The sequence below is a fragment of the Rhipicephalus microplus genome, chromosome 6, assembly GCF_043290135.1.
Source record: "Rhipicephalus microplus isolate Deutch F79 chromosome 6, USDA_Rmic, whole genome shotgun sequence".
Taxonomy (NCBI): Eukaryota; Metazoa; Arthropoda; class Arachnida; order Ixodida; family Ixodidae; genus Rhipicephalus; species Rhipicephalus microplus.
This window is the reverse complement of record NC_134705.1, coordinates 170,761,710-170,784,896: the sequence shown is the minus strand read 5'-3', so window position 1 is coordinate 170,784,896 and position 23,187 is coordinate 170,761,710. Positions and strand designations below refer to the sequence as shown.

Here is a 23,187-nt window from a genome sequence, read left to right as displayed (position 1 = left end):
TAGTTTGCGGCATATTATTGCGAGGTAGAGCAAATATGTAACGTGCAAATTTGTTGTACGTTACTCACTGACCCAAATCACTGACTCAATCTTTTAGGCTCAAACGACTCGCATGTTTCAATCACTCAGAAGGAGAGCGCATATTACCGTAGATTTCTTTGTTATGACTACTTCTTTCTCTCAGTTTTATATAGAGTACGTTTTAGTTCCTCCTACCTCGCCCAGTTTCTGCCAGCTGCCGCATTCAGCCTCTTTAGGACTTGCGAATCTGTCAGTTTCCGTATTCGTATGATCTCTGATGACTGTGTATAATATTGACTTATTATCCATAGCGGCCATAAGCCTTTATCTGAGACGCAAGAAATGCCGTCGAGATGAGAGGCTTCATTCTCTCATAGATTGCATCGAATATCTAAATTTAGCCCTCAATTCACTCAGATGTTCTATGAACTGCCCTGATCCAAGCTTTTATACCAATTTATGAAACCACCCAAGTTTTCGGCAGTCTTCAGTAGTGGGTATGGGTCACAGTGGCTTTGCGAACGAGAACAAGTCCGAGGAGGACATGGAAACTGGAGCTGTGTATTTACAATTCCATGGTATCCGAAGATGTAAGTATGAATCAGTCTTACGTAAAAATGAGCTTTTATTTAGGTTAACAGGGCTGCCCCTAATGATAAATGTTAACTAGGTACGTACTAGAAGACCAAAGGATATCGAAGCGGCAGTTAATGACGAGCTTGATTTAGATTCTTATGTTCTTGTGGCAATTCACAAAACGTGAAGTGACCATGCTGGTAGAGGGAACAATACGAAATACCTCCCACAGTGTCATGTATCCAGAATCATTGACACGCAGTATTGCCTGGCTTTAGTAAAGCTTGCTGCACAAAAAAAAATAAATCTCTGTATTTCCAGAGGTATGGTATGTATTCCAGAGGTATGGTATGTTATTCCAGAGGTAGGGTTTAGAAAGACACTAAATAGAAATGTAAACGGTTATCCACACACCAACACACACACTCTTTATCTTTCTCTCGTCTTGCCAATTAAAGCCAACTATGAATTACTGCTTATCGTTCGAGACCTAAAGTATACTGCAAGGAAAGCCTAAGGTATAACACCGTTCAGCTCCTATCTTTATTGCATCTACCTGGAATTTCAGCTGATGGCCAAATGTGGCTTATGGCTCACAGCAAGAGACACTGTCTTCAACGTCGCAGACGCCGACACCGGAAATTCAATGAAACGAGTTCTTTAATGCTATTGCGTTTAAACAATTTTTATTGTGTTAGGTAATTATTTCCTCAAACAATAAAATCACTTCTTTGTCCTCGAGAAGATGCTTTAAAAGCAGTAAAATACATAAAAAGAAAATGTGTTTGGCGATGTCAAATTGAATGTCTTGTACCAGTCGCCGTGACGTCACAGATTTTAACAGCTTGTACTAGGGCCTCCACAGTGTCTGATCAGTAAAATAAGTACACTGTTTTCTGAAAAACCTGGGGAGTTGACATAGAAAGTTGCAGGAAGTTTCGTTGAGGCAGTGTGACCAAAATACGCAAACACTTCATGAAATCAACGGGCAGTTATATTTTACCGTTAGCGTGATAGCGGAGGTTAAGGTAATAGCGTTACCGTGCAGCAAACCTTTGTTGTAGACACCGTCTTATAGTTTAGCGGGATAGCGCTTACGTGGTTTACGTGCCCTAGCTGGGATGTTGGCGCCACCTATCGGATGATGAATGAGGTAAAGAACCGTGAAAAGGAAAAGAAAACGAGAATGCTTGCCTATGCCACGGCACGAAGCATTGTTACAAGTTTATTTTTGTAATATTAAAAGTAAATAAATATTGTCACGCACCAAGAGCCTTGAAGACAAGACAGGAACAGCGGGGCAGAAAGACACGAGCGTATATCTTTAAACGAAGCGCTAACACACTACTTCTTCGTTCTCTTTGCCCTTTTCGGCTCGCTAGGGCTTGCCGGCTCACAACTCTAGGTGGCATTATTCCCCCTCCCATAAGAGCATCTACTCGATGCTGATACACAAGGGGAGAACAGGGCCAATAAGGGCATAAAAAGAAAGGGAGAGACGATACTTAAAGCTCACAGGGCATATGCAAGTGCAAAAAAAAAAAATGTCTGTGGTTGCTCATAAGAAAAAAAAACATTAATACAGTTCAAAGTTCGTTCGAGACCTTACGGACAACGAACACAAAAAGAAAATGTTTGCTGCCCTGGCACAATAAAGCGAGTATTACCGCGTAAAATAAGGCTTTAAGCGGACGACATGCACAATCTCTGTTTGTGGTGAGTGGCGCTGGGTCGTTGCCGAGCCTCCGTCTGGAATAACTTCGTAGTTGACCTCGTTCAACCTCCGTGATACTTTGTAGGGTCCGAAGTACTTGCTCGGGAGTTTCTCGCTGAGACCTCGCCGTCTAACAGGAGTCCAAACCCACACTTTGTCGCCAGTTTGATAGGTAACTGGTCGATGGTGGATGTCGTACCTTTGGGAGTCTTTACATTGCTGCGATTTTATGTGCACGCGAGATAGTTGACGTGCTTGCTCTGCACGCTGAATGTAATCCTCGACATCGGGAGTTAGCAGCTCGTGCTGGTCGATGTCACAAGGAATCATGGCATCTAGCATGATTTGCACGTCTCGACCGTCAACGAGGCGGAAGGGTGTGAACCTTGTCGTTTCCTGGGTTGCGGTGTTATTCGCAAACGTTACGTATGGTTGGATCTCGTCCCACGTTTTATGCTGCACATCCACGTATATAGAAATTATGTCCGCCAGTGTTTTGTTTAACCTTTCTGTCAAGCCGTTACTCTGGGGGTGGTATGCGGTTGTCTTACTGTGGTTCGTGTAACTGAGCTTGAAGATGTCGTCCAACAGTTTTGCCGTAAACGCTGTCCCTCGGTCAGTGATGATTACTGACGGGGCGCCGTGACGAAACGCTATGTGGTGCATAAAAAACTGGGCGACTTCAGGTGCTGTACGGCGTGGCAGTGGCTTCATTTCAGCGTAACGCGTCAAGTAATCAGTTGCGACGATGATCCACTTGTTTCCAGAGTGAGACAAAGGAAACGGTCCAAGGAGGTACATTCCAACTTGGTAAAACGGCGTACGCGGTGAGTCGATGGGTTGTAGGAGGCCTGCAGGCTTTACAGGTGGTGACTTGCGACGCTGACATCCGCGGCATCCTTTCACGTAGCGTTTGACACAAGCCGCGAGTTTTGGCCAGAAATATAGCTGTCGTACCCGGTCGAGCGTCTGTGAGTATCCTGCAGATGGCCGGATGTCGGCTCATCGTGGCAGGCTAATAGGATATCATCACGAATGTCTTGAGGAACGACCAGAAGATAAGATCTGCAGCCGGCATCGGCGTTTTTCTTGTATAATATGCCGTGTCGTAAGCAAAATGACGGCCACGTACAGGAAAGTGGTCGAGGAACAGACGCGGTACTGCCTTCTAAATGATCGACGATGGGCCTTAACTTGGGGTCCGTTCGTTGCTTACCGAGGAGGTCCGCCCCACTGAGAGTCCCCAGGAAGGCACTGTCGTCCTCTACAGCTGTATGGTCGGATTCCAGAGGTGCTCGTGATAGCGTGTCGGCGTCTTCATGCTTTCTACCCGACTTGTATACGATGGTGACATCAAACTCCTGAAGTCGCAGACTCCATCGTGCTAATCGGCCAGAGGAGTCTCGGAGGTTAGCCAACCAACATAAAGCGTGTTGATCAGTCACAACTTTAAATGAGCGCCCATAGAGATAAGGCCTGAACTTTGTAATCACCCTTACTACCGCGAGAAATTCTTTTTCTGACGTTGAATAGTTGGTTTCGGCACGTGATAAAGTGCGGCTCGCGTAGGCAATCACACGTTCGGTGCCATCATGTGTTTGCACCAAGATAGCTCCGAGACCATTGTTGCTTGCGTTAGTGCGCACCTCTGTGCCAGCGTCCTCATCAAAATGACCAAGCACAAGAGGGGAAGACAATAGGTGTTGCAGTTCCGCAAAGGCAGTCGCTTGTTTGACAGTCCACAGAAATGGGGTGTCGTCACGCGTAAGTCTGATAAGTGGCTACGCAATCTTAGAGAAGTTTTCGATAAAGCGGCGATAGTTTGCGCAGAGCCCCAGAAATCGTCGAAGACTTTTCTTGTCTGTCGAAGCTGGAAAAGCGGCCACAGCGGCAGTCTTCTAGGGATCGGGCCGAACGCCTGCAGTGCTCAAAACGTGGCCCAGGAACTTCAGTTCTTTGTAGCCGAAATGACACTTCTCAGGCTTGAGGGTAAGGTCAGCGGATCGTATAGCTTCAAGAACACTCCGAAGGCGATGAAGGTGATCGTCAAACGTTCTTGAAAAGACAACGACATCATCTAGATAGACGAGGAAACTTTTCCACTTGAGGTCAGCGAGAAAGGTATCCATCATTCGTTGGACTGTGGCTGGAGCGGAACAGAGACCAAATGGGAGCAGCCGGAATTCATACAGACCGTCAGGAGCTACAAAAGTAGTTTTTTCGTGGTCACGTTCATCAACTTCAATTGACCGCTTCATTGCACCTTACCTAGCACTTGCACCAGTTTGTCACGCACCAAGAGCCGTGAAGACAAGACAGGAACAGCGGGGCAGAAAGACACGAGCGTGTATCTTTAAACGAAGCGCTAACACACACTATATACTTCTTCATTCTCTTTGCCCTTTTCGGCTTGCTAGGGCTTGCCGGCTCACAGCTCTAGGTGGCAATATGAACCACGCACCAAACGCGAAAACATTTATGTTGGCGATTTGTGAACATCGATCTTGTATATAGTTAGGCCTTGATGCGTTCGAAATGGGAAGATATGTCAAAAACTACGCCAACTTATCCGTAATATTCGGTCACCGAAGCTGACTGAAGGCAAGCGAAGCTACTTTAAACAGTCGTTTGCTGCGAACAAGGTGAATCTTTCAACAACTACGCCAAAATCACTTCGAAGCGGACGTCCGAGAGTGCCGCCATGTTCACGTACACTAGGTACATCTACGCTACCACGGTAACGTGAAATCTAAAAAATACCGCTCGCACAGGAAGCGCTACGGGTGAAGTACGTACCTGCGCATGCGCACTTTGATTCCGCTATCACGGTACACCCGGTATCCCGGTAAGCCCGGTATACTATAAATCTCTAATGCCATTGCCATCGGAGATTTCGGCACGAGAAGTTTAAAATGAGACCTCTGACACCTGTTTTCTAATCTGTGGTGGTGAAATTAATGATGCTGAAGTTTTCAGAGAGTAATTTAAAAGTTCGCACTAACTTATTAATTTCTGTCTTTTATTGTACCTATAACGTACGATAGCGAACTCGAGTGATGCCGTGGTGACATACAAGCCTTCGGTGGACTCTTCCGTTTAGCAACCGAGCTTCGTAACCATTTAAGCCACAGCGGCGTCTGGTTGACTGAAAATAGAATACAAGAAGAAGGGACATATGGAAGAGATTTAGTATTCTCGGCAATATCATGGACTGCTGAAGTTTACCAGGCATAGGTTTTCTCATAATTCTGGCAATGTACCTGAACAATGACTGAGGATTTCATTACATAAAATATCGGAAAAACTATTGCCGCGTAGTTAGCATAACCTTCCTCACCTGGCACAGGTGCGTGATTGTTGTTCTAAATAGACGGCTTTTTGCTCTCCCATAGTAGAGTACCAAGTACACTAAATCGTTAACAACTTTTTTCTTAACATCCGCGTGGTACACGGGTGTTTCGAAGGCCATTGAGTCAATGGTCCATTGACTCAACAAGGCACTCCACACCTCCGTTGAAACTTCAATGGCTGTTCAGCGACGGAAGCGGAAACAATCCAAACGCACATTCTCATTACCAGAAACCTCAATCTTATCATAGTGCCTTGAATATATATTCTAGGCACCATATAGCCATAGCCAGTTTGTTTCCGCCGCCACATTACGCGTAGCGTTGTGAAGTTGTGCCCTGCTTTTTATGTGTGTGTGCCTGAGTGAAAAAAAGAGTTCTGGGGCGCGTTTTTTTTTGCTGGTGTAGATTTTGTGCGTTTTGTGTAATATAGATGAGGCGTCGCCGAAAAAAAAAAAAAGCTGCTCCAGCACCACGCCAAGTCTGGGGTGAGCAAGAAACAGCGTTTCTCATCGACTTGTCGGAGGACCAGCTGCTGGATATTCGATGGCAGAGGCGGAACGCCAGTGTAAATCGTCGAGGCCCTGCGACAGGCGGGCTATGTAAGGACTCGAATCCAGGTGCAACACAATATAGAAAATCTGTTTCAGACATATCGGTTACCGCGTCCATGGTCGTCATACAAGCGTTTAGGAGCAGCAGCTCTTCTTCGATGGCGTCGGCTTCCTCCTTTGCCGCTTTAATGCCTACATCAACGCAAATGCGCAACGAAAATTCTGGACGTGCACATGTAGTCGGCTCATCGCAAGTGCGCCTGCAGTGGACGTTTTGGGGTAGTTTTAAATGGCCAATGTTACGCACACAGATATTTCTTTCCTTGCTCGATACGCACAGACAAACGCACGGAAGGACGGATGGATGGAAGGAAGCACGCATTGCACAAACGGACGGACGGATGGATGGACCTCCTTACCAATGACTGCAACGTGCAACACATGCTTTCCTATTACACACTCAGATGTGCCCACATGCAACTTACCACGATCCGAGGGACGTGCATCGACTTGGTGTTTGCAAACTTCCCACTGCTTGATTGATTGATTGATTCACATGTGGGGTTTAACGTTCCAAAACAACCATATGATTATGAGAGACGCCGTGGTGGAGGGTTCTGGAAATTTCGACCACCTGGGGTACTTTAACGTGCACCCAAATCTGAGCACACGGTCCTACAACGTTTCCGCCTCCATCGGAAATGCAGCCGCTGCAGCCGGGATTTGATCCCGCGACCTGTGGGTCAGCAGCCGAGTACCTTAGCCACTGGACCATCGCGGCGGGGCAAACTTCTCACTGCAGCCAGTACAAGAGCATCTCTCACTTTAGTTCATGTACCATAACGCCTTAAAAATGAAGTCACCTCGCAATCCAGCCACCTTGACAACGAAGAAATGAAAATAAAAAACGAAGAAACGAAAGGACAAATCAACAAAAACAAAATAGAAGTTGATTTTTCATGTTAGACGCACAGTCTTATTCTTTCTAATGACGTAAGGGCTAACTTTACACGGGAGAGTTACGGTTTACAGATGACCTCCCCCTCTCGAGCTTCGCCCAGTTATCATCATTCAATCCGTGAAGATGGCGTGATTTTTTTTTTCAATCAAGAATCTCTTAAGTGTACTGAACGCTGGGTAAGTTGGTGATTCATAACTAGAAAACTGCGCGAAAAAGCGACAAGAAACAAAGAAGGCACACACACAAGCGCCCACTAGCAACAGAAAGTTTATTGAAAATTACACATATATAACTAGCAAAAAAAAACAAAAAAATGGCAGATCCCACGTGCAGTGGGAATCGATGATATGCTAAGCACGAATGAGAAATGTTTTGTCACTATAAAATAAGCACAACATCCCGAGGTGGAGGTAAATGATGCCGTACATGACTTCCATGTCATGATTATCATGTTTGGATGTGTCGTTTACCTTCGTCAATTATTCACGTCACGTGATACCAAATTTAGTATGTGTAGAGCTAGCGAAACGGCCGTGAGCACGCTATGAGCGTGGCATGTTGTCATGTTCTTGCATGACACGTGTGTCAGGAATATCATGTTTGCACCATATTTCGTCATCCACTGACGTCCCGTAACACGAAACTTGGTATATCTGTATCTAGCAAAACGGCGGCGAGCGCATTATGAAGAGCCCAATGCACTCCAATGTAGCGTTGACGCGCGCGCACGCTGGGCACAGCGACGCTATATACTTCAGCAAAACGGGAGCACTCTATAGTTTGACGCCAGGCGCGACCAGCGTCTGTCGTTGCAGCCTGTCGACAAGCGGTGTCGCATTTCGCTCTGATTCGTTACCGAGACAGCACTGCGTCTGCCTCTTTTCGTGACGGAGGGACCCCGGAGGCGCTGAAACGCGCATGCGTCAAAGCAACGCAGTGCGACGTGCGGCTGCGAGTATATGGCAGGGCCGGCGCCTGGCAAGGCAACGCCAGCCTGACGCGACGAAATGAACGCCGGCGAACACGCGCAGCGCGTCACGTCGAAATGTATTGGCACCTTGACTGTGGCATGTGGTCATGTTCTCACATGACACGCATCTTATGATTATCATGTTTGCACCAGTCAATACCTTCGTCATTCATTGGTATCACGTAATACCGAATATGGCATATGTGAAGCTAGCAAAACTGCCGCTAGCGCATCATGAGCGTCGCATGTAGTCATGTTGTTACATGACACGCATCTAATGATTATCATGTTTGCACCAGTCACATGCATTCGTCATCCATTCACGCACTGTTATACCAAATTTGGTATATGTGACGCTAGCGAAACGGCCGTGAGTGAATCATGAGCATGGAATGTAGTCATGCTGTTACATGACATGCATGTCATGATTTTTATGTTAGGGTGTGTCGCTTGTGTTCGCCATGCAATCATGCCATACAATACCAGTTTTGCAACGTGCGATGTGAACAAAACCACCGCAAGAGCTGCAGGACCATGAAATGTAAATCATGATATTCATGACATACGTGTCATAATTTTCATGATATGACTAGTTAATTATGTTCATCATACAGTCATGTTATGCATTACCATGTTTGGTAACGATACCATTATTGAAACGGCCAGGATTCTTAGGCGGCTAGATAGATAGATAGATAGATAGATAGATAGATAGATAGATAGATAGATAGATAGATAGATAGATAGATAGATAGATAGATAGATAGATAGATAGATAGATAGATAGATAGACACGCTCAAAGTCGCCGAAGTTCGCTAAGAAATGCTAGGCATTAAAAAAATATGACGCGAAAAATTAGAGGTTGGCAGTGAAATACTCTATCTCTAGTTGGTGCAAAGCCACCGGAGGCCTCGAAACACAACTGTCGCAATACTTGTGTATATAAACAGCCTCGTCTAGGAATAAGTCGGGCCGAGTCTGCGCAGTGGTGGATAGAAAAATTGAAGGCGATGAAATAAAAAGCGGTGTGATTGTGAGGTCAATCACCGGGAAATGTTTGTTGAATGTGGAATGGGCGCGGTGTATCTTTTCCCCTTGTCATGTGGTAAGTGCTATATTGGGCAAACTGGAAGGTGTTTGAATAACAGACTAATGGATCACAGGCCATCGCTGAATACCCAACCTTCGTCGAATTGGTGCCTACATTGCAGGGATCGCAAGTGTTACCCATTACTTCACGAAACAATTAAGGGTATTGTCCCGGCACAGAGATAGGACATCGAGAGAAGTAATTTTTTATATACACAAGCATGGCGACAGGTGGGTTGCGGGGCCTTCAGCGGCCTTGCACCAGCTAGAGATAGATTATCTCACAGCCGATCTCTAATCTTTTGCGCCACTTTTTTGCCATTTATGTATGTGTTTTCTTCAATAAACTATCAGTTGCTAGTCTGCGCTTGTGTGTGTGTGCCTTCTCTGTTTCTTGTCACTTTTTCGAGCAGCTCTTTAGTCAAGAATCTCTCTGACAGACACTGCCTGCATCTGTGTGGCAAGGTGAGGGAGGGGGTGACGAGGAGGAGGAGGGAACAAGCACGCGCTATGGGGGTGTACACTTCATAGGGAGGGGTGCCTATTGGAGAGAGAGCGAGGATTGAGCGTAGACTGTAGTTACTGTGTACGTATGGGTAGCATATACAGTAATTCTAGCGTAGACTAACAGACTCTGCCAGCGCCGACGTTGTGAGGCGAGAGAGGGGGAACGTAGGGGAAAAGATACAGGGAAGGGGAAGCGCATGCGCAATAGCGTGTGAACACTCCAAGAAGGGATGCTTAGAGGAGGAAGAGGGGGGGGGTGAGCCTAGGCCAAGAGACGCTGCCCGTGAAGGCGCTGCGAAGCAAGAGAGGTAGTTGTAGAAGAGGAGAGAGGGAAAGGAACGTGCATGCGCACTAAGGGCGGTAACGCCGCACACCGAACGGAGCCCGACCCTATGATACTTTGAATCTGAACTGAGCACGCACGTGATATCTAAAGCTCAGCGGCTCACGCACAATATAAAGATCATAGCCGTACTGTGCGCGTTGTGTTTTGCACTCCATGCTAACTGGTGAGGATTGGTCCATTGATGGCGAATAAGCAGGTCAATCCATGCTCTAGGAAGCACGCCATGAGATACCTGGAGAGTGTTAGCAATGCGGTGTACAATAAACACTAAGGTACGGGCCGGTGTTCTAACGATCGTACAAGGGAGGGCCACTTGGTGTTCAGCAGAAACATGGGCGGTGCGGTACGTTACAACCCAATTTATTAGCAATCAGCCCAGATTGTTAGAGAATGAAAGAATCCCTTAGAAAGATAGCTTGTAGCATAGAAAGTTCAGATTGTGCACTGCCAGTTTTGCTTTACACTATAGTGTAAAGCAAAACTTAGCACGAGTTTATGCATGGTAACGTGTTTTCACGGCTCTAGTTAGTGCAGCCCCCTGCAGATGTCGGGACACTCTTTCATTGGAGCATAACGAATTGCTAGTTTTTTTTTATTTGCCTCTTTCTGGTATGAGATTGTTAGACAGCCTATGTATATATTGGTGAGGTTTATGTTAATGAACAGTTGCAAGCTGGCGCTCACATGTGTCAGTTCGTGTCTTTGCTTCGTCGCCATTCTATCTGCGCCTTACTCGTTTTTTATTGATGATTGCATTTCTTCATGGCATATTCCAATTTCTTGCTATTGTATTCAATTCTTGTTCTTCGGCCTTGTCGTGAAATCGTGGCATTTTTTGAACAGTGAAGCAGTCAAAGCTGGATATGAAACGTTTATACGACCTTAGAAAACGCTCAGCACCATTGACTAACAAGAAACAAGCCACACCTACTCACCACTTCGGTTTTATCGTGATTTTGGGACGTTAAAACCCACAAATCCATCAATCACCACCTCGGCTTAGCCTCTTCTGAACGCACATGCACCGAGAAGCAGCCGTCGCCCAGCCAGTCCCACCGATGGAGACAGCACAACCACTGCGCCGAGCGCCGCCACAGCTGGTGCGTTGTTAGCGTATATATATATAGCCGCGCATGGCTTGTATGCACAGGCCATTCGCGGCTACGCTAACAACGCCATAGCTAGTTTTGCCTCGTTGCAGCAGGTTGCACATCAGAAAAGGGTTCTTAGATGGGCTAATTGATTGATGAACAATATTTTCTTACAAGATGCTATCCTTTCCGCGGAAACCATACTTGCTTGTTTGAAACATTGACGTCACTGACAGTTTGGTATATGGAGTTTTGAGAACTCTATGAACGGGAATGCCTAGATTCCTGGGCTGTGCAGTTCTTCAGATTTCACAAGGGGATATGGGGGGGGGGAAGTGGTTCTTAAAATTGGAAAAGAAAAGAAAAGTGAACCCCGCAACTGTCTGCAGCTAAGTGCGACACCTCAGCAGTGGTTCACATGGGAAGGGGAATGGGGGATAATAGACTTGAGCGAAGAGAGGAAAGAGAAAGGAGAGAGCGAGCAAAGGAAGGGGGGGACGCACAGATCGTCTACCAAAATCACGGGGCGCGAATTCTCTAAATTCGCTCACGCAGTCCGCTTCCGTCTACAAAGTCGAGCAGCGCTGAAAGGGCACGCTTGATATGCGCGCGGCCACTGTTCGGGAACAAGAGGTGCTCAGTTGTTGTCCGAGGCAGGCCGAGAGCTCCGTACGTTGCGAGCATCACCTGTCTGCTCGCGTCACCAGCCGGGCAATGAAGCAAAAGGTGGTCCAGAGTCTCCAGGTCGCCGCAGTCCATGCAGTATGGACTGCCACGCCCGGAGTGCCGATGTTTTCGCTCGGCGGTGTAGTTGTCTCCGGTGCGGAGACGGAGAAGGAAACCGCGGTCTCGTCTTGGGAGTCCCTTGAGAGGGAGCCGCCGCGGCGGCTTTCCAGCTGCTACGCGAGGGTCGGGATGACGCTCGCGCACGTAGCGGGCGGTGAGGAGACGGCCGGCATCCGCGGAGCACACGAAGTTGGTGACGCCGGTGTCGGGGTCGTGCGCATCCCTCGCGGCACAGTCGGCCGCCTCGTTGCCGGGTATTCCGATGTGCGAAGGCACCCAGTGCAGCGAAAGGTCGCACCCCGTTTGCTGCACGGCGTGCAGCTTCCGGGCAACTCTCTGCGCAAGGAGGCTGCCGTCTTCCTCGCGCGAGATCGCGGCCAAGGCCGCCCGGGAGTCGCAGATGATGGCTGCAGCGCTCATGGGTGCCCGCTCACTGAGGAAATCGGCTGCCAAATTTATAGCGGCGAGTTCCGCCACAGTGGAGGAGGCGAGGGAGGGGAGGCGGCACTTGAGAACCGCGCCGACTGATGGCACAACGCAGGCGGCGGCCGCGGAGCCGTCGCGAAGCACTGACCCGTCGACGTAAACAAGCAGCCGGCCGTTCAGCTGTTCGTGAAGGAGGGCGGAGCACTCCTGCTGCATCGCTGCCAGCGGGGTGCGCGCCTTCGCTTTGATGCCGCCAATGGTCTTGGTGATCACCAGAGGGGTGTGGCGGTAGGGTGGGATAGCCAGCCAGCTGGGGTACTGCATGTCTGGCACAACCGTCAAGAGCTCACTCGCCCGCTGCCCCATGGATGAGTGAGGTAGAGCATATAGCCTGTTCACAAGGAGCTGCCCCTGCCTTGTGGTTTTCAGCCGCAGTACATGATTTAGTGTCCGCTGGGTCACCCGCAGGGAGATGGGAGTTTCCCCCGCTTCGGCGAGCGTGGGGCCCACATGGGAGGTTTGGGGAAGTCCGTAGTACTCCCGCACGGCGTTGCGATGGTCCGCGTCCAAGGCAGCTAGCTGGCAAGCACTCAACGAAGCCACTGCTGCAGTGTAGATCACGCGTGCCGATGCGACTGCGTTGTAGACTCGCAGGGCAAGGGCAGGGGTGCAGCCGTGCCCTCGCGCGAGGAGACTGCGTGCGGCGCCGAGTACCTTGCGGTTGCTCGTCCGCAGATCGTTGACGGCCGGTCGCCAGCTGAGCCGGTGGTCTATGGTCACCCCCAAGTAGCGCACCTTCGTGCTCCACTCGATGGGGAGGCCCCGGAGTGAGAGCCGAGGCGTGGAGCGGCGTGTCGACGCTCGCGGGTGGACGAGCAGTGCCTCCGTCTTGGAGGCGGCGAGCGCCAGTCCAACCCCGTTCAGGAATGCGTCAACCGCGTCGATGGCCACCTGGAGGGACTCGAGAAGGGCTGCCCGGTGGCGACCGGGGCCGCAGGCAAACAGCGCAATGTCATCGGCGTAAATCGCCACATGCACTTCACACGCCGTGTTGCACGGGATGTAGTCGGGCAGCTTGGCAAGAGCCAGATTGAACAGAAAAGGGCTCAGTATGCTGCCCTGGGGTACGCCTGCGGTGACGGAGTGGGGACCGCTGATTGTGGAGCCAACACGAACGCGAAGAGTGCGGTCGCCCAAGAAGCTCTCCAGGTAGTCAAACATCCGCCCGCACACACCGAGGTCACGAAGTGCGTCCAAAATCGATGCGTGGGGCAAACAGTCAAACGCACTTCTCACGTCGAGCAGCACGAGGATGCCGTAATCGCCGCGGTACTTGGCCTCCTCGAGGGTGGCGATCACGTCGGCCAGTGAGTCGAACGTACAGCGCCTTGGGCGAAATCCGCTCTGTTCGGGAGGGAATGCGTTGGTTGCGGTGGCAATCCAGCGAAGGCGTCGCAATGCCATGGCTTCCATGACTTTCCCTGCGGCCGAGGTAAGTGACACTGGCCGGTAGGATGAAAGCTCCGTGGCCGGCTTCCGTGGCTTCAGGATGGGCACCACGAGCGCCTCTTTCCAGCCAGGAGGCACCTGACTTGTGCGCCACACTTCGTTGTAGGCCTCCAGCAACCGGGGCCGCGTGGAGGGGTCAATGTTGCGCAGCACCTGGTAGGTGAGGCCGTCCACTCCCGGGGCAGACCGCTTCGTGCGGTTGTTGAGCACTGCGGTCAGCTCGCTGAGAGTAAACTCCTCCGTGCACAATGCGCGGATCTCTAGCAGAATGCCCTCGGTGGGAAAGTACCGCTCGGGAGCGAAGAGCTCAGGCCTGTTGAGTGCAGGCACAGGTGGTAGTCCCTGTGGAGGCTGTGGGCAAGCAGGAGGGGCAAACTTGTCTGCCAGCAGCTCAGCCAATTCCTGCGTGGCGATCTTCATTGCAACAGCAACACAGAGAACCGGGCAGCGAGGCTCTCTGGTGCGAAGAACGGCAGCGAAAATGCGCCAGGCTTGGGCGTGGTTCTGAGGGTCATCTAGTGACGAGCAGAGGCTCCCCCAGCTCTGGTTGCGACGGCGTCTGGCGTGCCTGCGGCACACCGCGTCAATACAGTTATAGGCACGCCAATGTTCCGCCTTCTGCGAGCGCACCGCCACAATCTGCGCCCTGCGACGCGCGGCGCGAAGGTTGAGGAGGCTGATGTCTGGTGCGGGGGTGCCCGCAGGCACGGTGCAGTGGGTGGTAGCTGCGTCGTGACACTCGGCCAGCGCGGTGAAGAAGTCTGCAGAGACTGGCACTCTAGCACACAGTTCTCTGAAGCGAGTCCACTTCACAACACTGTAGGTCCGAGTGTACCTGATGTAAGCTGAGGGGGGTGTGACCACGATGGGGTAGTGGTCGGAGCCCTGAGAGTCCGGTGCACGTTGCCACTCATATTCACACGTACCACCCACGAGAGTCAGGTCGATGGCACTGTCGGACACACCACGGCGCGCGAGAGTACAGCTACCCGTGTTTATAACGAGCAGTCCGGCCTTTTGCACGGCATCGAGAAGGTCGCGCCCACGGTGGTTCGTCACGCCACTGCCCCAGGAGGTGTGGTGAGAGTTAAAGTCGCCACCGATGACCGCGTCGCGATTTAGGCGGTCTGCGAGGCGGCACACGAATTGGGTGTCCCAGCGTGCCGAGTAGTTCGATGTGCGCACGTACACACTAGCGACACTGGTGTCCGTGCTCCCGATGCGCACAGTCAGGGCGACGGCCTCGAGGGTGTCACAGAGAATGTCCTCGATGTCCACTGCAGCGTGAGGGAGGTCGGCGCGCACATAAACCGAAGCCCGCGACGTGCCGGGAGGATGCGAGGGAGTGCTGCACCGGACTGCGCTACACTCTTCAAGTTCGCACTGCGTGGTGCTGTGATAGCCGACAAAACCAGGTAGGTTGAGTGTTCCGACGCGAGCGTAGGTTTCCTGCAGCAGCAAGACGTCGTACTCGCGTCGGAGGAGTTGGGTAGACAGCTCGGCGTGACGGCAGCGGAGGGAACGAACGTTCCATTGAAGAATCCGCGGCCGAAACACCTTGCCGCTAGCCATGTTGAATGAGGGCAGCGTGGGCGGCCAGGGCCGCGTTGCACAGCTCGAACACAGGGCCGGATTGCGGTATTGTCCCGATGAGGGCCTGCACGGCAGCGGCCAGGGCACTAATCACCATGTCCTTTTGCACCTCGCAGTCGGGGGCCGAGGGTTCGGCGGCCGGGGGCGAAACAACCGCGCTGTACGCCCGGCCCGGTTGCACTACCGAGGAAATACCAGTGCACGGTGCTCGAGCAGGCACGGCTTTTCCCTCGCTCTTAAGGTTCCTCTCGGCCTCACGACGAGAGAGGGGCGGGTCCGCAGAGGCCATGATTTCTAGCACCTTCCTCTCGTGTTGCCAGCGAGGGCATCGGGGCTCGGTGGCGGGATGTGGGCCGCCGCAGTGTAGGCACTTGGGGCCGGGTGCAACGCAGTCGGCGCGGGCGTGGTCGCCGCCACAGCGCGAACAGCGTGGGGAGCTGGTGCACGTCGCATGAGTGTGTCCGAAAGCGCCACAGCCAGCGCACTGGAGAGGGCGGCGACGACGACAACGTACAGGGCGGGTCTGCTTAAATAACGCCACCTCAGTTGGCGGTGCGTTACCCACAAATCGGAGAAGGACATTGCGTCCGGTACGGGCACAAGAGAGGATGGGAGCAGAGCTCTCTATGTTGTTTTTGAGGACCTCCTCGTCAAAAGCCGCGTCAACGCCGTGAAGTACGCCGGTACAGGTTCCTTTGTTGGCGGTCTTGGCGTTGACAGCCACATTCCCGATGCTTTCCACTGCCAGGAGAGCGGAGGTGTCAGCTCCGGGTGTGGTGTCAACCGCAACAACGTTGCCGCTGAAGTTAATGCGCACACGCTTCGTGCCGGGCACCTTCGAGAGCTGTGCTGCAATTGCGTCGCGGCTGAGGGAGAGGAAGTTGTTCTTCCTGCCCTTGGGGCGGTAGAGGATGGTGGCAGAGGTGCGGCGGGGCTCATTCGCGACCAGGTGTTCGATAATATCGAGTTGGTGCTGGCGGCGACCTGGTTTCTGGCGGGGCCCCTTTCCCTTGCTTGGGGGAGCTGCACTGGCTGGCTGCCTACTGGAAGGGGCATTTGTAGCTGTTGATGCCTGGCACGGAAATCCGTTTTTCTGCTGATGCTTGCGTCGGGCCTCTTCATAATCTGCTTCGGTAGAGGCGTCCACCGTCAGTGGGCGCATGGGGCCGAAAGCAGAAGGAGGGTGTGGCGCGGTGCTAGCGGCAGAGTTCGGAGGAGCTGCGGCCGTAGCAGACGACGCGCCCGTGCTCTCCTTTGAGCGGGAGAGTGGAGGAGAGTGCTGTTGTTGTGGCGAGGAGGTGGGAGGTAAACAAACCACCCCATCAGACACCGGAGAGGCCGCTCTCTCTGGAGGACGGGTCGGACGGGTTGCGTGACCGGAAGAAGGTGGGGAAGGCTCGAGGAGGGTGGGATTTCCTGTGGCGGTCTGGGAGGCTCCCGCTTGCGCAAGAGACTCCAATGTTGCCTCGGTTGCCCTTCCAGTAGAGGTCATGCGCGTTCCTTCGCCTGGAAAAAGGGGAGAGACAGCACTGCGTGCACACCCCTCTCCGAACAGGTCTTCTTGACGCCCGGCGCGGCAGGCTTGCCCGGCCAGCAGGCAAGGGCAGAAAGTGGTTGCCGGCGGCGCAGAGTGAGCGCGCGCTCGCTTGGGGGGAGCTGCAAACGACGCCTGTTGTGTTGCTCGTTGGCGGCCTGGTCCGTCAGCGCAGATTCCGGTTCTGAAAAGGGCCAGACCCTTTGGGGAGGGCGACAGGGACGGAGAGGAGGACGGAGGCGTGTTGTGCTCCCAAGAGGAGGATGATGTGGGCGAGGAGGAATCGGTACTGGCCTGTTCCTCGCTGTCTGCCGGTGTTGATGCGACCGATTCTTGGTAGTCCTGCAGCTCAGCCTTGCTTCCCTCTTGTAGTGTGGGTACAAGATGGAGTTGGGAAGGCTGTGGTACTAAGGAAATGGCGGCGGCGGCCTCCTCGGCTGCGGCCGTTAGCTTCGCGCTTTTCGTGGTGGCGGCCTTGATTGTTGGTGCCTGACGCCGGCGTGGTGGCAACAGTTTCCCGATCCTTCGTACATGGGGCCGAGAAGTTGGGGTGCTGGTAGATGAGTGCTTTTGAAGACGATTGGCAGCAGCCTTCAGTTTACGAGCCCGGGTAATCATCGGGGCCGCAGGCGATTGTTTGGGTGAGCTGGGGCGGCTCGTTGCGGTAGCATGCAGGCTCGCGCAGAGGGTGATCTCGTCAGGAGCGTCCTTAGAAGGGGTGTCCGTCATTACTGGTAGAGGCGATGGGCCGTACTAGGCGAGGTCATTACAGATTAAAAAAAAAAAAGAACTAAGGGGAGATGAGAGGGCTCTACATTTCCTCAATATCTTGATAGCCCTGAACAGGGCTTGAGACAAAAAATGGCTCAATAGGACAAGGGAGGGAAGAAAAAATTAAAACGGCGCACGGGTGTGCGCAAAAGCTATCAAAATAAAAAACTGGGGGAGAAAAAAAAAATGGAAGCATGGAAGCGCCCGTAAGGTACGGCGCCTCACTAGACGCTCGCGTGCTCCTCCAGGAAAACCGGTCGGGGACCGACCGAAAAACACGTCTGCTCTCTTCGGCGGTCGCGACGAGACTCCAAGGGGATATGCATTTAGTGCAAGATATAGAAGCACAGTGATTGCACAAAAGACAAGATTAGCGCTGGATTCATATCACATGAAGTCCTACATTACCCTCTACATTAAGATTTTTCGGTAGGTGACCTCGAGAGCAAAGTTTAACCTCAGGTTATTACCACGTATAAAGCTAACAAAAAATTCAAGAGTGCAATACCGACTCTAACTCACGCAGGGTGCAAGCGTCACGTTCCTTTGCTGGTGCTCAAGTTTTTCTTTGGCGAAGATCAACAGTGTAGAGTGCCACGCATCGTCTTTGGATTCGTCTTTGGACTGTTCATGGGCTACTGTGAGTACTGCATCACTGCAGTTAATTGTAAAAAGCAGAATGAGCAAAATTATCTTCGAAGAAATTGATTAATATACCGCGAATGTAGCCCTTGGCGACGCATTAGGATTCACTTTCAATGAATGCATAAACTTATATATTTGAGGGTAGTATACGCAGTTAGTGTGAGAATACATTACTGTGTATAATAAGGCAACTAATGTTATTTACAAGATATATATATCAAAGTACTGTACAGTTCCTCATCGTGCATTTCTTTAGAAGCACGCATGCATGATCTATTCGTGCACATAAATTACATGAGATAGCTATAATCTAAAGGCAAACATTTTTAAATAATGAGTGATCAAGCTTTAGGTCACAGAAGGGCGATAGGATCTTGAGAGACACCATCATTTCTAAGAAGGTAAAAAATAATTTGAAATTCCTGCGGAGATATCCCAGGACTGACGTCTCGTTACGCGTGGTTCTCTCTCCACTAAATCAATGATGGAAAGAAACATATTTCAACCAAACAGGAAACAAAGGAAGGTTGGACAATGAGAATGCCTAATTTGCCGTTAGTACAGTGTTCTCAATCTCTTGCTTGCTTATAGTGCAGAAACACCTGTAGAGGCAAGCCACGTGCTTGAAGGAGAACGCGGTGTAACACAGGTGTCGGTAGACTGAGTAGGGATCGAGGGTATAGTCAATCCCAAATGTTTACGCACCACGTGAACACGTTCTAACCTAGTTGTTCATGCCAGATAGCACTGCGCCATCTATCATCAATGATAGTGCTGGGCTGAAAACATGGCTTCGTCATATGCTCTGGTACAGTACATCAACTTTTTATTGTCATGAAGCACATTAAGTTTGTTGTTTTAACTTATAGCTTTTACCCGCCTTACGAGCGCCACACTGCTACATTGGTAGCAGAAGAGGAGTTCTTACCGTGGGGGCACCTGGGAGTAACCGTTGTTTACGATTGTTTAGGGAACGCGTAGTTTTAATCGAAACTTTGATAGAGATACGCGAGAAATATTCGACACCAGTGTTATTGCAAAAGAAAGCGCCAACTGGGCCAGCGCCCTCTCGATCACTCTCGGTGCAAAGAAAATCGCATATCGAGGTGATGCTAGCTTGCGCTCTTGGAATGCATTCACACTTGAACATCGAAATAAAAATGACAGAGCGACCGAAAAGCCCAGTTCGCGCGCGCCCAGAAACTTCACATTCGCAGCGCAATTCGTACATGCTTCCGCCGCCACTACCTTCGTCACTATGAAAATTTATTCCATTTTTCCCGTTTTCAAAGCGATAAATTTCGGACTGAAGTATAGTTGGTCACGAAAAGCATTGAAGAGAAGTAGTTTGTACATTTTCTAGCGTTGTTTCGGGAGATACATCGGCAGAAATGACACCAGGGAATACGCAGGCTGCGGCGGTGGTGGTTTCGGCCGGCGGTGCAAAAGTTAGACATGTTATGACATGCCGATTCATTGCTGCTTCACCGCCTGCTTACAGTGTTCTCGGTGTTCGTGATCCCAATCGACGAACACGCCCTTGCCGAGACCCTGAGCTTTGTCGTGCAGCCCGGACAATTTGCAATCGCGACCATGCTAGCTTCCACCCCGACACCTTTGCCACCATTTTAAATTCGTGGCCAGCTGTCTAATTCACGTGGTTTGAACAAGTTCAGCTAAAGCCGCGAAGTGGAAAGGCGATCCGCTATTGCGTGGCAGAAAATCCAGTGCCCGACCGATTCGTTTGCGTAGGTTTTGCGGCGTGGTTTTCCGGCCACTAAAGCGACGAAGAAATAGAAATACTGGTAAGTTTTGCCGGTACGGCCTGCTTCATATGGTGTTCCGGAAAGGGGGGGGGGCGAGGTAGATCTTACTGTTGTGGAAGAGAATGACATTGATAACAAATACGCTGATAGAATTTTTTCGAGAAGAAGCACGTAGTCACGACTACCAGAGAACGCGTCGTGCTAACGAGGGAAAGGTTAAAAATATTTGTGCCTGGTGGGCAAATATCTAGGCCATTGATCATGCGATAGACGCCTTTTGAGCCTGGCGCTGCTGTCGATACCCGCTAACGTGGCGGAAATATCACAAAGAGGCTCTCGGGCACGTGTTCGCGTGGTTTACAAGCTATTCCTGTAACGGTACGTAACGTGACCCGAAGTGAAATTTTGATTATGAAAACTTTCTGTGTTACCCTTTGACATGTTGGGACTTTCCTTCTTGCGTGAACGCAGTCTTCTACTTAGGAATCGTGCGCGAGCTGTTCACCACAGAGCTGACGCTTCGCTGCATGGGAACTGCCGTAATACTGCTCACTGGCGCCGGCTACGCGCTGTCTGCAAAGGCCCGTGCGATAACCTGGCTCTTGGTGCCCTTCCTTTGCGGCCGAGCCGGCCGGTCGGCTCTGGTCACCGCTAGCGTCTCGCTCATTCTGGGAGGCAAGTTGAGAGGGCGCTCTTTTCGGCGCGTTGTCAATCGATGTACAACGGAATCAGTGTTCGATAGATGTCAAATAAATTTAGAGCTGTGGTAGACAGATAACGAAAGTGATTAACGAAAAAAAAAAACTAGTGAGTTAATCTAGCGGTAATGTAGTTGTTTAGGTCTGCGTGTAATTCAAGAATCTGCGATGTCATGCGCTAACGTGGTTAATGTGTACGCCCTTGAGTAGATCTAAATCTTGCGCTATATGCTGTGCTGCTGCCAATTATGGGTAAGTATTGGTGGGGTTATAATCGCTGCTCTCGACGTAGCTTCACTCCCGTGAAACCCGACGATGTATGTAGCACGGGGAACCCAGCTATTCCCTAAGCAATCGCGTAATTGCCAAGCTTGTAGCGCACTTTCTTGTACGGCGTGAGTATCAGCTGGATGTTTCACAAACGCTTAGCATGTATTTATCTGATTGCCATATATGGTGATTATTCCTGTAGTTTGTTATTTTAGACCCGCATATATTATTTTCTACTGAATTTTAACGTTGTTAGCATTGTTTTACGCTTGCGTTGACCACTGCGCGACCATGCGACGTGAGAGGGTGGATGGAGCACGCACCAGGCCTCTCCAATACTTGAAGAAACCGTTGCCGCTGGAGTCGAGGTTGAACATGTGGTCTTGTATATTTCAACGCAGCAAGCACTCGTCAAAAGCTCTTAGAGGGAAGGTCCCAGTGCCTAGCAGCCGTATAGCTATTTGCTTGTTACTGTTTATGATGTTGCCCTGCTGAGCAGTAACGTTCTATGTAGGTCCGATCGAGAGTATGATGACGAATAGCAAAGTAGCTGTGGACTCATTCATGTGTCTGGGTGCTCTGTCCTACAACCACACCAAGGAGCGCCTTCTGCTGATGTACAAGCCCATCAAGCGGATCATCTGGGACTTTGACGTGAGTTTTCGCTGGCGTGTATATCGGGAAAAGAAAACAAACAAAATCAAATCAAAACAATGTATCTTTTGTCTTCCTGATAAGAAAGAGGGAAGAGTGACTTTAATAAAATTCAAGGTTATGTAGGACCATTGCATACTTTGTTAGAATGGTGTCGACTGATGGTAGAATTTTCACCAGTCATAAACGACAAACGTGTTTATGTCAGATGTGTTTCACCTGTCAAATGAATGGCATAGGTTTCGGAAAGCTATAGTCAGATGCAAATTTGAAAGTCCATGGCACTTCTGTCTCAGAAGCGGATGCACATAAGTCTGTAGTAATAGACGTGCACTCCAGACTGACGTTACGGGCCGGATGCCCGGTGACCACGCCTTCATGGAAACTTGCAGCGGGAATAAATGGGTCGGTTTCTTTCGTTTCAGGGGTTACCGGCTGTCACGCTTCAGTAATTTGGGCGGGGCCTCTCCGGACTTCTTAACTTTCTTTCAGAAGCCTAAAATAAAGGACTTGTATCTTTACGGAATTGTGCGTATACTTTTCAAGAGGCACATAATTTTTTCAACAAGTTTTTCATTGAGAAGACTGCGAATGGACTTGAAGATACAAAACCTGAATAACTGGTAGTGGCAAAGCTTTTTGATGGTAGGTGCTCGAGTAACAGTATAAGAATTCGCTCTTCACAACTGAAAAATAAACCACAAAATCTCGTTAGAACAGTGGCACGCTTCTGCAGTCGTGCAAGGAACAACTTTATAAATATGCTGCCGCTATATTTGTGACTGCATTTGAATGAGTTAATGTGTCCGTGTGCGTTTTAGATTTGTAAAGAAACTCGTAATTCTTTACGTTTTGCATTTCGATCTTGTTTCTAGGAGCAGGCGAAAGTGATCCACAATGAAACTGCGGCCATCGACGAAGAAGTCAAACCAATTGAGAAAGAGGTAACCGCCCATGCACTCATATCTCTCCAGCTGCCTAGGGTTACACGGTTGCATTTCTTGCCATTTCTGTTTGATTTCACACCATTAGGTTGCTCCTAATATCTTGCACTGATGTGGGATCGCTAAAAATACCTCAATTCCGTACGTTAGGTTGGCAATCTCACCACAAAGTTCTCTAGAGAAATGTTTAAATATGGAACCACAAGTGAACTTATATAGCGTTCCCAGTTGCTGTCCGCGTTAAAAACGTACCTTGCAGTCATGCCCGATATGAGATGCGGCATGCGGCCTTGTGTCAAAGCGGTGACAGCACTACATACACAGGGGGACCGACATAAAAATATTTGGTGAAGTAAATTCTGTGTCGGCTCGTGGCATTTGCGAAGACACTTTTGCTGTTGTTACAGCGTAAGC

General features: G+C 50.3%; 1 protein-coding gene across 1 annotated transcript in view; it reads left to right on the top strand.

Annotated features, from left to right (window-relative positions):
• Positions 1-21,702: 21,702 nt before the first annotated feature.
• Positions 21,703-23,187, top strand: part of snky (ubiquitin protein ligase sneaky) — a 39,380-nt gene continuing 37,895 nt past the window's right edge. Inside the window, exons 1-2 of the mRNA XM_075865614.1 lie at positions 21,703-21,829; positions 22,705-22,773. Of these exons, the coding sequence (XP_075721729.1) occupies positions 21,704-21,829; positions 22,705-22,773 (195 nt within the window). The 5' untranslated portion in view covers position 21,703. The remainder of the gene's footprint in view (positions 21,830-22,704; positions 22,774-23,187) is intronic.